Source organism: Mesoplodon densirostris, chromosome 4 (genome assembly GCF_025265405.1).
Source record: "Mesoplodon densirostris isolate mMesDen1 chromosome 4, mMesDen1 primary haplotype, whole genome shotgun sequence".
Classification (NCBI taxonomy): Eukaryota; Metazoa; Chordata; class Mammalia; order Artiodactyla; family Ziphiidae; genus Mesoplodon; species Mesoplodon densirostris.
In genome coordinates, this window is record NC_082664.1 from 169,017,435 (window position 1) to 169,033,885 (window position 16,451).

The following is a 16,451-nucleotide window of genomic DNA, read 5'->3' on the forward strand; positions in this document are numbered from 1 at the left end:
CTTATGCCATTCAGTTCTCCCATCATATATTGATTTGTATTCTCAGTGAACCTTTAGTTTAACTGTGTACCTTGTTGTTATTTATAAACTCTATTAGGACAGAGATGTCATCTTTTGCTTCTTGTTATTTGTTAGTTTTTCTATTTGGCCTAGGATTTTATGTAATGAGCTGTAATGAAAAAGAACACACACCTCAGTGTTAGATCCATCTGGGTCTAAATCCCAGCTCTGCCATATACCAATAATGTGAATTTGCACAAGTTAATTAATATTGGTGTAAAATCAAGATAATATTTATTTTTCAATGTTGTGAGAATTAGCGATAATACGTATAAAATGTCCAGCTTTGGTTGGCATTCAGTTAATTTTAGTTATGATAATGAAAGTGATGACTCTTAAACGGTGTTTTCCTTTTTTTTTTTTTTTTTTTTTTTTGCGGTACGCGGGCCCCTCACTGTTGTGGCCTCTCCCGTCGTGGAGCACAGGCTCCGGATGCGCAGGCTCAGCGGCCATGGCTCACGGGCCCAGCCACTCCACGGCACGTGGGATCCTCCCGGACCAGAGCACGAACCCATGTCCCCTGCGTCGGCAGGCGGACTCTCAACCACTGCGCCACCAGGGAAGCCCGGTGTTTACACTTTTTTAACCAAAGCATGTGTTCACCTAAATTTGGTTTTATATAGTTATTTAAGTAGTGATCCATTTTTTCCAAAACATATTACAATCATTTAGTTATATGTCAAAACAGCCTTGTAAATGAAGTCAGTTTTAACAATTTTAGTAATGGAAAATTTTGTATAGGAAAGTTAAAGGAAGTGATTAAAACCAGACTTTGAATTACTAAGCTCTATGAATTGACCTTAATTTGATGACTTTAGCTGCTATGCTTAGTTATCTATTAGCAATTAGCCTTCTCTCACCAAAACTGTAATTCATAGTCCTAAAACTATCTGGCATTTACATATATTCATCAAAATTTTTTGACCTCTCGATTTTGCAGCAGACAACCTGAAAAAAATCTAGATTTTTTTTCCATTGATTCTTTGCCTGTTACTTAAGTTTTTTCTTGTATTTTTCAAAAACTTCAGGAGGAAATTATTTGTTTACCTTTGATTAGCTTCATTACTTAAATTGTTTCAGCCTTCATTCCATCTCTCAACCTATCCCATACAATGTATGACTCTTCCCCCTTCTCTTTTTAAATACATCATATATATGGTTACTTGTCAGTAAATTTCAAGGAAGATTCAGCATTATCATTCTCCAGAGAGAACACTTGAAAACAGCAGATAGTCAATATTTGCCAATGCGTGCTATGCCGTGATAATATGTCTTGGTGGATTTATAGTCTTTGAATCCATTTACACCTCCCTCAAGCTCAATTTTCTCATCTATACAAAGGAATCCTGGTCTCTAATCTCCATGGGAATTGAGATGAGGGTAATATAAGATAATACATGTTAATGTTCTATAAAAATAAGGTATATATGTTATTATCTAGTATGATATTAATTTCTCTTTTTTTTGCAAATAATAATGGAATAGGAGTTTATTCTGCCTCAGATTTTACTCAAAACCCCCACGTGAATAAATGCTTAAATCATTCAGCCAGATTTTCATACCAGAAACCTAAAAGCAGTCCTTGACCTCTCCCATGCTGGTTATCCACCTTTAATCTATCAGAAATTTATGTGGCTCTGTCTTTAAAATACTTCCCGATTTCAGCCAGTGTCCCCCATCAACCCTGCTACCCTTCTAATGCCAATGATAACAACTCACATGTGATTACACATTATGTTCCACGCGCTGCTTATTTAATACTCTTATTCCTGCTAGTCTGAATCTACTTCATCCCTAACTATAATAGCCTCCTAATGGGTCTCCCTTTAGGTATTCATGCTACTCTTTCCATGTGCCAGTTGAGGATTTTTTTAAAAAATATTTGTTTCTGGGTGGTATTAATTATAGGCAAAAGCTGCCAATGGCTTCCCATCTCAGGGTAAAGCCAAGGTCCTTACTGTGAACATAGAGCCCTCCTCATGGCCCCCTCTAAATCCCCTCCCACAGCTCAGAACCATGCTCATTAGGATCTAGCCATATGGCCTTCTTGACGACCCTCCATGACTCTAAGCTCTTTCCCACCATAGGACCTTGAACTTGTGATTCCCTCAGCCAACTTGCATGGCTTTCTCCTTCACTCTATTCTTTAAAGATGACAACAAACGACCACCCCCTCTTCCACCCACACTCCATTTACTATCATTCTCTCTATATGTGTGTTCCGTCATTGTCTTTCTTCTCCAGTGGAGGAGAAACACCATAAGGACAAACACTGTCTTCCCCACTGCTATACTCCCTGTGCCAAAGCAACGTGCCTGGCACAGAGGAGGTGATTGTTAATTCTTTATTGTATAAAGGAATAAATGAAACAATGGCATGAAGACTCTTGTGATACTTTTGGTCTTAGTGAAAGCTTGTTATAAAGATTAATTCCCTTAGCTCCTTACCTTTAGCTTACTTCTTTTTTTTATTTTCTTAATATGTATATACTTTACAATAATGAAGACCTATGAGAGAAATTTCTTTACAACCTTGTGTGAGGGAATGCTGTGGTACTCCTAAGCAAATATTGTGACTTTAATCTTACAGATACTGATTTTTTATAATTTCTTATGCCTCCCTTTTGTAATACTCTCAGAGTGCTGCTCTTGTAGCCCAATTACTATAACTCTGCAGGATGATTTTTGTGTTGTAAGCTTGTAACTAGATTCATTGTACTAATTTCTCTTTATCTTCCGATTCCATCAGTTTACCCATTTGGCCATTTCAATTCTTACTGAAAAGAAATAAAATATTAAAATACTAATAGACGGGGCTTCCCTGGTGGCACAGTGGTTGGGAGTCTGCCTGCCGATGCAGGGGATGCGGGTTCGTGCCCCGGTCTGGGAGGATCCCACATGCCGTGGAGCAGCTGGGCCCGTGAGCCAATGCCGCTGAGCCTGCACGTCCGGAGCCTGTGCTCCACAGAGGGAGAGGCCACAGCAGTGAGAGGCCCGTGTACTGCAGAAAAAAACTAATAGAATGTACCTATAGCAACCTCTGAGATTCTGTTTATTCATTCTTTGTCATGTGTATCAGCTCATCAGGCTTTAAAGTAATAGACAAAATGACTTGCCCTCAATACAAGAGGCTGGGGTTGGCCGGATGAAATATTTGGTGATCCTAACCATTTTAGCTCCTTGATTTGTTTATTCTTACATTTTGTTGGAAGATTCTCCAACAGATCTGGAAGCAGTGCACTCCCATGTTGATAATTGTTGCTGCCCATTCAGTGTTAAACAACGGGCTTTGGATATTCTCTCCCTTATCATCCCCACACAAAGGAATGGAACAGTCATGCTATTCCTGTTATGCTCTTGAGAGTCACTGGTGACACAGCAACCAAACTTCACGGCTCAAGTAGACATCTGAGATTAGGGCTTTTAGCCTTTTCCTGGAGCATATTGGATTGGAGTGGGTTAATCAGATGAGGTATTTGATAATATGAGATACATTGTCTAGTCCAACACTATAATAGATGTTCAGTGTACCAGAGGGGTGATTTTGATGATTACATGATTTATGCACAGCAAACACTTACCACAGAGCCAGACAGAATTAAATATTTGATAACTCGATCATTAGCCCTTACAACCTGTTATTAATATGGTATTATTTTGTTTTGTACATGTGTGATAAATTTTAATAAATTTAGGAAATTTTTTCAGACACATACTATATGTATGTATATGTTATATATATTGCAAGGTTGATTTGATAACATTGGAAATTGTACTTTAGCCTTCTTATCCTCAATTGCCACATTTGAAAATGGAGATAACATTTCTTACAATGTTGTTATGAATATTAGAGATAATATTCATAAAATCTTTAGCACAAAGCACAGCATGTAGGAGGTGATTAATAAATAGTAGTTATCATTATGATTAATTTTACCATTCACTTTTAAATTGATCTTCAGTCATTTTAACCATATTTTAATATATATATGCATATTCATGTATATAATACTTTCATATGTACATACACAAAATATACACACATGTATATATGTAATATGTGTGGATTGTGCAACACATATGTAACATATATACACATACACATGCACACAGGTACATACACACAAATACTGAAAACTAGTTTTACTCGAGTTAGATGATATATATTTTAAGGAAAGGGAGCCTATATTTTAATCCTGTTTTAAAAGGATTTTGCACTCTACTCACTATGAATGATGTATACTAAGTCAAAAATACATAAACCAAAACAAATTCAAACATAATATACTGCACAAATGGGAGTAGCATTTAGGCACACAAATACTGTGGATTTGTTTTGCTTCCTATTAATAGAATTTAGCTTAGTTGTTCTGTTTTATTTTCCCCTTTGAATTAGATAATTGTCTCAGTTTCATTACATAGAATTTTTATTAACCAGGTCAACAGTGTTTACAAATGGAAATTGCTTTGTTATAGGATCAAATTGTATAAAGGTAGTATTAAATTGGGATTGTGACTATAATGAATTCTGTCTATAGACATAATAGGTAAATCTTTGCTTAAAGTATTAAAAAATGTATATTTTGAACAAACTGAATAGCTACTGTCACTCTCCAAAACAAAAGAAAAAAAACCCAGAAATGTTTATTTTCATCACAGCAAATAGGTCCAAGGTGATTGACGCTGTATAATGGCCTCAGTCTTGGTATCTCAAAGTTCATCAATCCAAACACAGCCCTATCCCTGTCATTCTTGTCCAACAACCAGAGTATCAACTCATCTTCCAGTCAACCATCTCCTGGGAGGCTCTCACTCACTCACTATATGCCCTCCTCCTTGCTTTATTCAGTTCGTTCATACTCACTCATTCATTTTTTTGTTCAGCCAGCAAATGTATAGTGAGTCCTTTGAAATACGTGCCAGTTTCTATCCCCTGTGGACCCTACTGACTAGCAGTGGAAAGAGTCATAATGCAAATAACCATGCAGACAAGTACAACACGATGTTATTAAAGTCCTTTGAAGAAGAGCTGCCTGTTATGTAAAGAGGTTATAGTAGAGGGATTTGAACAATCAAGATTTCCTGCAGGAAGTAGAGATTGAGCTGAAATCTGCAAGGTTTTCAAAGGGAGAGTTCGGGAGGCAGGTGGTCCACCATGTATAAAATGTCTGTGGCTGGCGGGGCTGGAAAAAGGCCAGTAGGTTTGTGGTGGGCAGTTGAGGGGGTGAGCATGATCAGAGAGAAGGCTGGAAAGGTGAGTAGCAAACAGACTTTGAGTTGATTCTCCATCACCTTAGCAAATTTGGTCTTTTCCCTAACTGTGATAGGTACCCATGAAAAGCTTTCAAGCAGGGTGGTGATCCAATTTGCATTTTGAAAACATCACTGGACTTGCAACGTGGGATGTGAATTTCAGGAGGACCAGAATAGATGCAGAGCAATCAATTAGGAAGCTACTTCATTAGTCAAGGAGAGAGATGAGTATCCCTTGAGAGAAGTGGATGATTTAAGAGATATTCAGAAGGTAAAAGGAGAAACTGTTAGTGACTGATTGAACATGGGAAATGAGGGGGAAACAGGGTTCAAGGGGGACTACTGAATTTCTCCCAGGTTCTCTCTTATCACGACTCACTTTCCCTTTTTGCTCTACCTTTTGCAACTCATAAACTACCCTATATTTAGTATAGATCTTAGATATTTTCACAGGGCATTTCATTCCTTATATCTCCTTTTGAATACTGAAATTTGGTTCTCCCTTAATTTCAACATTTCTTCCATAGCCATCTGGAGTGGAGGGTTCAGTCTTCCAATTCCCATAAACCGTGGTGTCCAGAAAATTGTCAACAGTCTTGGCCCTCATTTCAGGTTAATACTCCTCAAAGGAGCTTCAACCTTTGGATTTCCCAATTAGAGTATAACTTTACTACGTCAACCCTTTCTTTAACCTGGGATAAGGTCCTGGCATGTTCAGGCCTTTGTTCTGGCCTATTTCTTTTTAAAGTAAAACAAATATTTATTTCATTACACACACACACGGTATAACCAAAAGGGGGCATAGATTAAAAAATCATTTTCTTCTGACTTCAGTCTTTATGTTTCTAATTCCAGAGGAATTGTTTATTGCTTATGTGTCTTTCCAGAGACGTTCAATAAATACACCGGCACATGTGTATGTTGTGCCTGTGTATGTATTCCTCTTTTTCACTTTAAAAATCTTGTGGTTCATTTGTAGCCAAAGTAAATTTCAGGTGCATCAAAGGTTTAAAATCTTTTAAAAATGAATCATATAACATATAGTTATCATATAACACTAGAAAACATATGGAAGATTTTTATTTAATGTTGGATTGTCAAAAACCATTCAAGGAAGGATTGAAAAATTCGACTGCATAAAAGTACAAAATATAATTTTCCTAAGTGATTTTTATCTTGAGATTTAGCCCTAGGTCACACTTGTGGCTCTAGCTCTGTCTTATGGCAGCAGCTCCATTTGCGATGTCTTACATAAAAATAATTCTCTGTAAATATGCAAAGCCTCTATTAGGTACACTGAAAGAAAACAAAGGATTATTATAGTTTACATTTCCTGACAGCAAAAATAATCCACTGGACTGTCTTCATGTCCCTTCTCTGATAGTTGAATTTAAGACTTGAGAAAATGATGGTGCTTAATGATTAAACTCATTACCTTACTAAATATGATACACTCAGAACTCAAGATGTGCAAATTGTTCACCACCAAGACATTAGAAATTTCCTCCAAGTCAGAATTATTAAGAAACATTTATCTTTATAGGTTCCTTTGTATTTCTTATTTGTGTGCTCTTCTAATAGAATTAGGTGAATGTTAGCATGTAATGTCAGCCTAACATTTCTTCGACGTAAAGTATTAAAAATGAGTCATTAAGAAGTTGAGAAATAAACTGTTCTTCCTGAAAATATCTTTTTGAATGAACATGAGTGGTAACTTTGTTAGTATAAATTTTGTCATGCTGATCAAGACAGTTAGAAAGTGCTCTTTGAGTATTTGGATTGCTACTATTTGGAATGAGGAAGATGGAGGCTGCAGGCACAATATTTTGGCTAATAGGCAGTTTGTTCCCAGTTGAGGGCTGAGCCTATGGCTAGTAAGCATTGCCCAGGAAACATGTAAGTATGGAATGCTGCTGTTCTAAACTAAAGCCTCAGCAGTACTGCAGCCACAGTCATTTGGAATCACGTTAGTTCCTTCTCCTTAAACCCTGGAGGCTTCTTTTCTGTTTAGACTTCCTTCCATGCTTTCCTCTTATTCTTAATGCAAATCATGAATCCTCTACCTGTTTTTTTTTTTTTTGTCAATTCTTTAAGGCTACCATGATCTATTTTATGGAATTTCTTTCCCCATATTCTCTCCTTCATGCTAACATTAAAGGAGATCCCACAGCAACTTGGTATTTTCAAGTTTTTGTTGCAAGTTACTCTGGGAAAATATCAAGATGCTTAAAAAATAACAAATAGGAAGGGCTTTCAAATGTTTCAGCACCTCCCAAAGCACCTGGTCTGCCATGTTTTACCTACTGCAAAGACAATAACCAGAAGGGTTTTATTTTCTATCCTCATATCACCTAGAAGGCATGGCTGCTCCACTGAACTCTCTTGCCACATAAATAGAATTACAAAGTGAGAAAAAGAAACACAGCCCCTGACATTCAGGACCTGGCCTGGAACTGTCAGCTAGGCCTTCAGGTTGCTATGAGCTGGTGTTTCTCCTGTTTAATGTAAACAATTTCACAGAGTGTCAGCATCAGACAAAGCCATTCTGGTACCATGATGGAGCAAGATGAAAACAAGATCACTCTGTGACTGTGCTTGAACACAGACAAAACATGGACATTGTTTCAGCAAAAAGAATGACCAAACATTCCGCTATCTTTACTCATATGAATGAAACCTGTTCCAAACCAATTGTAATTTTAGCCTATTCTAGTCTTCCCTTTGTTATATAAGAATTATTAAGATACCTGCTTCCTGACAGCACCCAGTTATCCCTACTTCCTGACAGCACCCAATCTGGAACAAAACTCCACTTTCTTGGAGCCTCCCCAAAATAACCTAACCAAAGCCCTAATCCTATAATAAGTCATTTCTAATACTCTCTTACTGAGCTGCCTTGTGGTTCCCAAGGGTATTTGTTCTCCATCGCTACAATGAGTAATAAACCCAACTTACTTTCAACTATAGATGTGTGCCTTGTAGTCCTTTGCTGGAGGGCAGTGGTACCAGAGAGAGAATGGGGCAAGACTGTACAGTATGTGTGGGCCACTTCAAGGATTGAGGTTTTTACTCTGAGTGAGATGGGATGCCACTGGAAGATTTTACTTTTTTAACTTTCAACAATTGAGAGAGACATTGCAAGAACTCTACAGAGAACTCAAACATATACTACATACAGATTCACAGATTATTATCAGTTTGCCCATTCATTTTGTATATAAACTTACTTTCTTCTGAGTCATTTCAGAGTAAATTGCAGACATCACCATGTCCTTTTACCTCTAAACAATTCATAGTCTGTTTTCTAAAATAGAGGACAGTCACTTAATGTATAATGATTAAATCAGAAAATTTAATATGTATACAATATTATTATCCAATTTATAGGCCTCATTCAGACTTTACCAATTGCCCCAAAAATATCCTTTATGTAATTTTTGCTTTTTACCTGAATCATAGATGAACACATTGAGCACATCTATGATAACTGCTTTAACTTCTTTGAAAATTCCATCATTTCTGTCATATCTATTTTTGCTTCTATTGACTAATTTTTTCAGGATCCAATCAAGGATCATGCATTACGTTTAGTTTTTATGTATCTCTAGATTTCTTTAATCTATAACAATTACTCAGCCTTTCTTTGTCTTTTTTGACATTGATATCTTTGAGAAGTATAGGCCTTTTATTTTGTAGAATATCCCTCAATGCGTGTTTTTTGATTTCTCCTCATAATTAGATTCAGTTTATGCATTTTTGGGTGAAAATGACTTGTCAGCTTTTTTGGAAATTAGGTGGTCATATATTTGTGAGTCTATTTCTGAACTGTACATCCAGATCCACTAACCAATCTGTACATAAGTCAGTACCATACAGTGTTAATTTTTATAGCTTTATAGTGTATATAGAAACCAGGTACTGTAAGTCTGCCAACTTTTTAGCTAATGTAGGTGCTTTGCATTTCCATATACATTTTAGAATCATTTTGTTAATTTATACAAAATCCTACTGAAATTTTGATTGGGGTTATATTGAAATTATAGTTAAATTTGGAGAGAACTGAGTTCTTAACAATATTGAATTTTATAATCCATAAAACTAATATGTATCTCCATCTATTTAGGGTCTCTTTTCCTATCAATATTTTGTAGTTATCAGTGTAAAGGCCGAGCATGTATTTTGCTAAATTTATCCCTAGAATTTCATGTTTTGGGATGCCATTTTAAAGGATTTTTTTTTAAATTTCAGATTCTAGTTATTTATTTCTAGCATATGGAAATGTAATTGATTTTTGTATATTGATGACATGTAACCTTGCTAAACTTACTTGCTGGTACAAATAGCTTTTTTGTAGATTTTATAGAATTGTAGGTGAACACATTGAGCACATTTATGATAGCTGCTTTAACTTCTTTGATAATTGCATCATCTCTGTTTTATCTATATTTGCTTCTATTGACTGATTTTTCTCCTAGTTTTAGATCACATTTTCCTACTTCCTCATATGCTCTTAATTTTTAATTTGATACTGGACATTGTGAATTCTATGTTGCTAAGTGCTGTAGTTTGGTAAATTCCTTTAAAAAGCATTGAACTTTGTTCTAGAGACACTTAAGTTGCTTACAGTACTGTTTGGTCCATTTAAGTCTTGTTTTTGTAAAGACAGGTTTAAGATAGAAGTCAGCAAATTTTTACAGTCAATTTTTTTTTTTAAACTTAAGGGAAACTTTATTTAGTCTTCTCTTTAAAGCAGTCTAGTTTAAAAACAAGTTGAGGGACTTCCCTGGTGGTGCAGTGGATAAGACTCTGTGCTCGTAGTGCAGGGGGCCCGGGTTTGATCCCTAGTCAGGGAACTAGATCCCACATGCATGAAACTAAGGAGCTCATGTGTTGCAACTAAGGAGCTGGTGAGCCGCAACTAAGGGGTCCTGGAGCCACAACTAAGGAGCCTGCCTGCTGCAACTAAGACTCAGTGCAACCAAATAAATAAATAAATATTAAAAGAAAAAAAAGATGAATAAGGTCTAAGAACCAAATGTATAACATGGTGACTATAGCTGATAACACTGTGTTGTATAATTAAAATTAATTTGCTAAGAGAGTTGAACTTAAGTATTCTTATCAAAAAACTAAAATAACAATAAATAAATTAAAACAACTTGAGGTTAAGAAAACAGTATGTTCAGAGAGTGAATACGTTCAGCTGTGCAGGTCATATGGTCCTGACTGAAACTACTCAACAACCATTTCAATGTGAAAATAACCCTAGGTAATATCAATATATAAACAAGTGGGCATGGCTAAATCCCAATAAAATGTTATTTACTTAAACAAGTGGTAGACCAGATTTGGTCCTGAGACTATAGTTCCAATCCATGGTCTAGAGACTACTTCCTACTAGGGTCTCTTTGCTTGTTACTAAATTGTACCCTTTCTGGATTTCCTACTGAATACCCTGTTTATTCGCCAAGGACTCTCCACTCTGGCTGGCAGTAACTCAAAGATATCTGGTCTTCTGTAAATTCTGGTAATTTTTCAGCTTATATCTCCTAGTTATTGTTTTCTTAGAAGTTGTTCCCTGTCTCTCTTTGTGGATTTTACCCTGCAAACATGAAAATTAGAATTCAGCAAAGCCGTAAGCATATCTCTGGATCCCCTTAGCTACATACCTCCTGTTTCTCCACCACCCTGCCTTGCAAATTCTATCTGTGTAAGTCTCTGTCTCCTCAACTCACTGCAACCTCACTTTCTGCTGGGCTGACCATTTTGGAGCTACAGTCTTGAAAGTTCCTCCAAGAAGAAGTCTGGCATGATCCTATATAGGATTTGCCTTTTTTTCCCTTTCTCTAAGAGATCACAATCCCATGCTTTCTGTTGTGCAGTGTCTGTGAACACTTCTTTCATAGATTTTTTCCCAGGTTTCTAGTTGTTTATGGCTGGAGGATAATTTCATACCTTCTTACTCTTTCTTACTACATGTGCTAAGAGCCAGAGTCCTCTCATTACTTATTTTGATGCTGAAATTATTTCTGATTTGACCAGTAGTTCAACATTTCATCCTAATGTTGTAATTTTTGGAGAACTTCATTAATTTTTGGCACACACACACACAAATTCCCAGGCTCATCTTGGACTTTCTTTTCCTTAACCCCAAATAGACCATTTTCCCAAGAAGACCTAGTTCCTTGTAATGGGGAATAGTATTTAATTAACGTAGAGTTTGGGGCAGAGAAGTAACATTCAATTTATTTAAAATATCACCATGTAAATATTCTTGTAAATATTTGTAATATTTTTATTGAAGTATAGTTGATGCATAATGTGTTAATTTCTGCTGTACAGCAAAATGATTCAATTATGTGTGTATACACACACACACACACACACACACACATTCTTTTTTATATTCTTTTCCATTATGGTTTATCATAGGATATTGAATATAGTTCCCTGTGCTATACAATAGGACTTTGTTTTTTATCCATTGTATGTATAATAGCTTTTATCTGTTAACCTCAGCATGGTTCTTTATTGTTTAATGGACCATACAGGGCAAGGGTAGGGTGCAGAGATCAGGAAGGAAAGCACTGCAATACAATCACAAAAAAATGATAGTGGCTTGAGCCAAAATAGTAACAGTAGAGGTAATGAGATATATTCTAATGGTAGGATTGACAATTGACAGAATTCACTGAAAGATTACATGTGAGTTATGAGATAAAATGTTGTATATATTATTATTACAGCTCCTAGAACTTGGGGCCATCCTCAATTACAAGATGGTCCGTCATCCAAAATTTGGTTCAGATATCAAGACTGATGACACCACATACACACCAAGATGGTTTGAAAATGTCTGTTACTCACATAATGAGGCTTTCTAGGAAATCAAGGTAGCTCCTAGGCATGTCCAAAAGTAGTTTTAGAGAACGAGGAAAGAAAACTGGGATAGAGTTTTATGGTGGTTAAGTGGTGGGACCTGGCTGAGGATTCCTGTGCATAGGTAGGGGCTTGCGTAGTTTGAATCTTCTACCAACAGGGGGAGCACCTGGACTTTCTTACCAGCTTTCCCAGATGTAGAACACAATGGGAAGGGCTCTCAGCAATCAAGTCATACATCAAAAAGTGGAGTCAGACTCTACCATACAGAGCTCCTTACAAGATATTTTTTCTCTGAATAACTGGAGTTGCCATTAATACAGATGAGAAAGACTGTTCAGTGAGAAAGTTTGGAGGGGAAGAATCAGTTTGAATTTAAGCATATTAAGTTTCAGATGTCTCTAAGGTTTACATGGGAGGTTTTTAACTTTTATAATTTGTTCTTTCTTACAAAATTAAACTGCCTATCAACAGGGTCACTGCCTAATTTAAACAATATTTTTTTCTGTAAAAATGAACACAGTTTCATAAGAGCCTTAATATCAGAATCATTTAAAGGTATACACCCTACTTTCAAGTAGCTGATTTCTTTGGACAAAACAACAAGCATGGAAAATAATTTAGAAATAGGTAAATAACATTAGTTGATAACTTCCCTTGATGTTTACCAAAAGTATTTTTTGTTATTTTATGAATAGAATGCGTTATAGCAGTGAAATTTTCTTTATTAACATAGAGGGCTTTCTGTTCAAAATTAATCTTGGGTCATATTCGAATTACTGTATTTTTAAATTATGCAGGTATTTATGTTTTAGATAGATAAAACTTAATCACTGTGACTATCTTAAAATACTAGCTATAATGATTGTGGTGTATATCGGGCTCTATGTTTCCATTTAGAAACATGTCCAAATTATTTTCTTGTGTGTTTTAAAAGAATTAGATTTTAGCTTGATTCACTTGCTTTGGAGAAAACATCTTTAAAACCAGTAAATTTGTTTTTACTCCCCAAACAAATTGGAATTGACAGAATCAATACAAATATCAATTGTATAACATCAAATGATCTAGTAATTTCTCAGGTTCTCAACAGATCCATGAGAGATACTGCATCTAGTAGTCAACACCACCATTTCTGTCCCTCGGTGGTCTTGTGTTTGCAATAGTTGACCTATCACTGCTCTTCAAGTCAATGGATTTTTAAAAAATAATTCTGAAGACAACAGACCAGGGTCCAAATTGCATTTCTGCTCTTGAAAAATCAGCAAGTCATTTAACATCTATAATCCTCAGTTTTCTCATCTATAAATGAGAGGGTTAATGTAAGTGATCTCCATTTCCATTAAAGCTCAAAAATGCTTTAATGTTACAATTCTGAGTCAAGCTCTGTAATTGAAACATCAAAGGTATTTTGTCTTAACCTCCAATCTGCTAGCTGAACTGGGCACCTAAATAAAAATAGTTTAATCCCACACTGCAAGAAAAGAAAATGGTAGCAATTAACCCAGACAAGAAAGTTTTGTTAGAGACAATGCATGGTTGAAACTTATTTTCAAAGGCTTTGCAAATGTAAAGGCCATTTAATTAGGCAATCTTGAGCGTGCAGTCCAAGAAGAGTTTAGCACACAAAATGGCTAGGAGGCTTCAGAACACCAGCCTCCTCCCCAGTGGTTTCTACATGGCCTTCTATTCCTCTCCTGCCACTTCTTCTCTCTTAGCCATCTGTTATCTAAAATGTGAGACCGATCCAGAACATAAAAGCTTTTCTATGAGATTTTATCAGCAGGAGTTTCCGATTCCCAGAACACCTTCCATTAAATCCCTGAATCACTTCCTACCTCTAATGCACACCAATCCTCAATCTTCAGACACTCTGCCTCAGGCCATGGAAGCTACCGACTAAAAATGAAGTAGAAAGTGGTATTACCAGCTCCCCTAACAGGCAGACAAGGAAGATGGGAAGGAAAAAACTTTCAGATTCTATAGTGTCACAAAGCAAATGTGAAGCTGATGCCCAAGCTGGATCTCAGAACAGCTTTTCCTGCTGAAATATTGTCACCCATGGTGGTTATGTTCTATTGTAATAGTGGAGCAGGACAATAGTAATACCTTGACTGTGCATATTGAACTGGTTTGTCATTTCCAAAACACTTTTGCTCATTCATTTATTTAACTAATATTTACTGATTGCCTGTGAAGGGCCAGGTACTGTTCTAGGCACTGGTGATATAAACAAGTCCCTCTAATTAGCTTAACTTCTCTAGTTTTTACTATTTTTCTTTCTCTTTAGATAGGGACACTAAAGCTCATCAAGTGTATGATCCAAGTCGCATAACTGATAAGTATCAGAATCAGTTTAAACTCAGTTGTTCAAAAGCATTGCTCTTTATCTTAAACTCTGTGGAAAGGTCTTTATGGTTGACATTGCTTTGTCGGGAAATTGCTCCTAAAATTCCAAACAACTGACAAATAAATGTTTTGGAGAAGAAAAATCTGTTGGAAAGTTGGATATTACTTGTATATTCACGTCCCTGCTTCTGAGGAAGTATCATATATGTTTGGCTTCTGATAAATGTTGGAGTGCAAGGATGCTGATGGAATGTACTTTCAAATACCCTGTAATATATAAACTCTTATTACCCTAAAGATTTTGTTTCAGGATAAAAAATGGAAAGCCTCACTTTGGCTTTTATATTTTTTGAGTATAGCTTACAGGAAGTGCTGTATTTGAGGAGAATTGGGGTACTTTCCTAGATCAATAAATTGATGCTTAATTTTTTTTTTTCATTTTGAATGATGCTTGTGAGTGAACTATAGACCAGAACCTAGAGGGGATTAGGAGAGAGAGAGGTAGGGGTCAGATGCCCCAAACTCCTAAGGACACCATGTTTCTTTACATATTAAAGGGAATCTACTCTTACTACCTTTTAACCTCACTAATGTGTTAGGAGTGTTTCCTCATCCTTTCTTTGTTTTCTGTTTTTTAGGTAACTGTCCATATGGTTATCAGGAATGTCAGAATGGCAAATGTTATAAATCGGAGCAAAACTGTAATTTTGTAGACGACTGTGGAGATTATACTGATGAAAATGACTGCGGTAGCTCCTGTACTTTTGAAAAAGGCTGGTGTGGTTGGCAAAACTCTTTGGCTGAAAACTTTGATTGGGTTTTGGGGGTTGGCTCTCCTCAAAGCCTAAGACCTCCCAGAGACCACACACTTGGAAATGAAAATGGTAGGTTATTAGGTTGTTCCAGTCACTCTAATCACATTCACAGTGCGCATCACGTTATCTTCCCTGAGAGCATCTGGAGAGACCACCGTGGTGCCAGGGCAACTGAGTCGAACGTTTAACAAGTGTATTTGTCTCCTGGGACTGCATAACAGACTGCCACAGACTGGGTGGTGTAAACAGCAGACGTTTATTGTCTCACAGTTTTGGAGGCTAGAAATCTGAAATCAAGGTGTCAGTAGGGCTAGTTCCTTTTGAGGTCCTTGAAGGAGAATCATCTGTTCCATGCCTCTCACCTAGCTTCTGGTAGCTTCAGGCACTTGGCTTGTAGGTGGTACACTCCTTTTGTCTTTGCATTGTCTTCCCTCTATGCATGTCTATCTCTGTGACTAAATTTCCCCTTTTTATTATAACAGTCTTACTAGACTAGGGCCCACCCTCATGACTTTATTTTAACTTGATCATCAGCACAGACCCTATTTCCTAATAAAGTCACAGTCACAGGGACTAGAATTAGGACTTTCACATCTTAGGGGGGACACCATTTAACATATAACAGTGAGTAATTAAAATTGAATATTACTTTGATAATTGTAGATAGATGATAATATATGCCGCTCTCAGGTACCTTTCCTAAATGACACATACTTGTAATCAGTAACTGTGTATTCTGCCACTCATGTGATCATTAGAGAGTCATTTAACTTTTCAGATTCTCAAACTTCTCATCTGTCCAATGGAGATAATAGAATTTGCCCTGTGTACCGAACAGGGATTGTCAAGATCAAATGAGATGATCTGTGTGAAGGGGAAAGCAGTTAGAAAGCTGTAGAGGCGTGCAGTTGTAGCTGTAAGATCATCTATGTGAAGGGTGCTAGGTATGGCTCATTTTTACAGTGAGCTGAGGTCAGGTCTCAGTTTCATTGGTCAAGGGGCAAAAGACATTAGGAGAATAAAGAAGGGATCCTGAATTCCTGGATGCTACAGAGTAGGAAATATTGACATTTCACAGGCCTGTGATAAAACAAAG

General features: G+C 36.6%; 1 protein-coding gene across 1 annotated transcript in view; it reads left to right on the plus strand.

Moving 5' to 3' along the window:
- MALRD1 (MAM and LDL receptor class A domain containing 1) overlaps nt 1–16,451 on the plus strand; it is a 625,167-nt gene that overhangs the window by 333,160 nt on the left and 275,556 nt on the right. Inside the window, exon 28 of the mRNA XM_060096153.1 lies at nt 15,179–15,424. Within this exon, the coding sequence (XP_059952136.1) occupies nt 15,179–15,424 (246 nt within the window). The remainder of the gene's footprint in view (nt 1–15,178; nt 15,425–16,451) is intronic.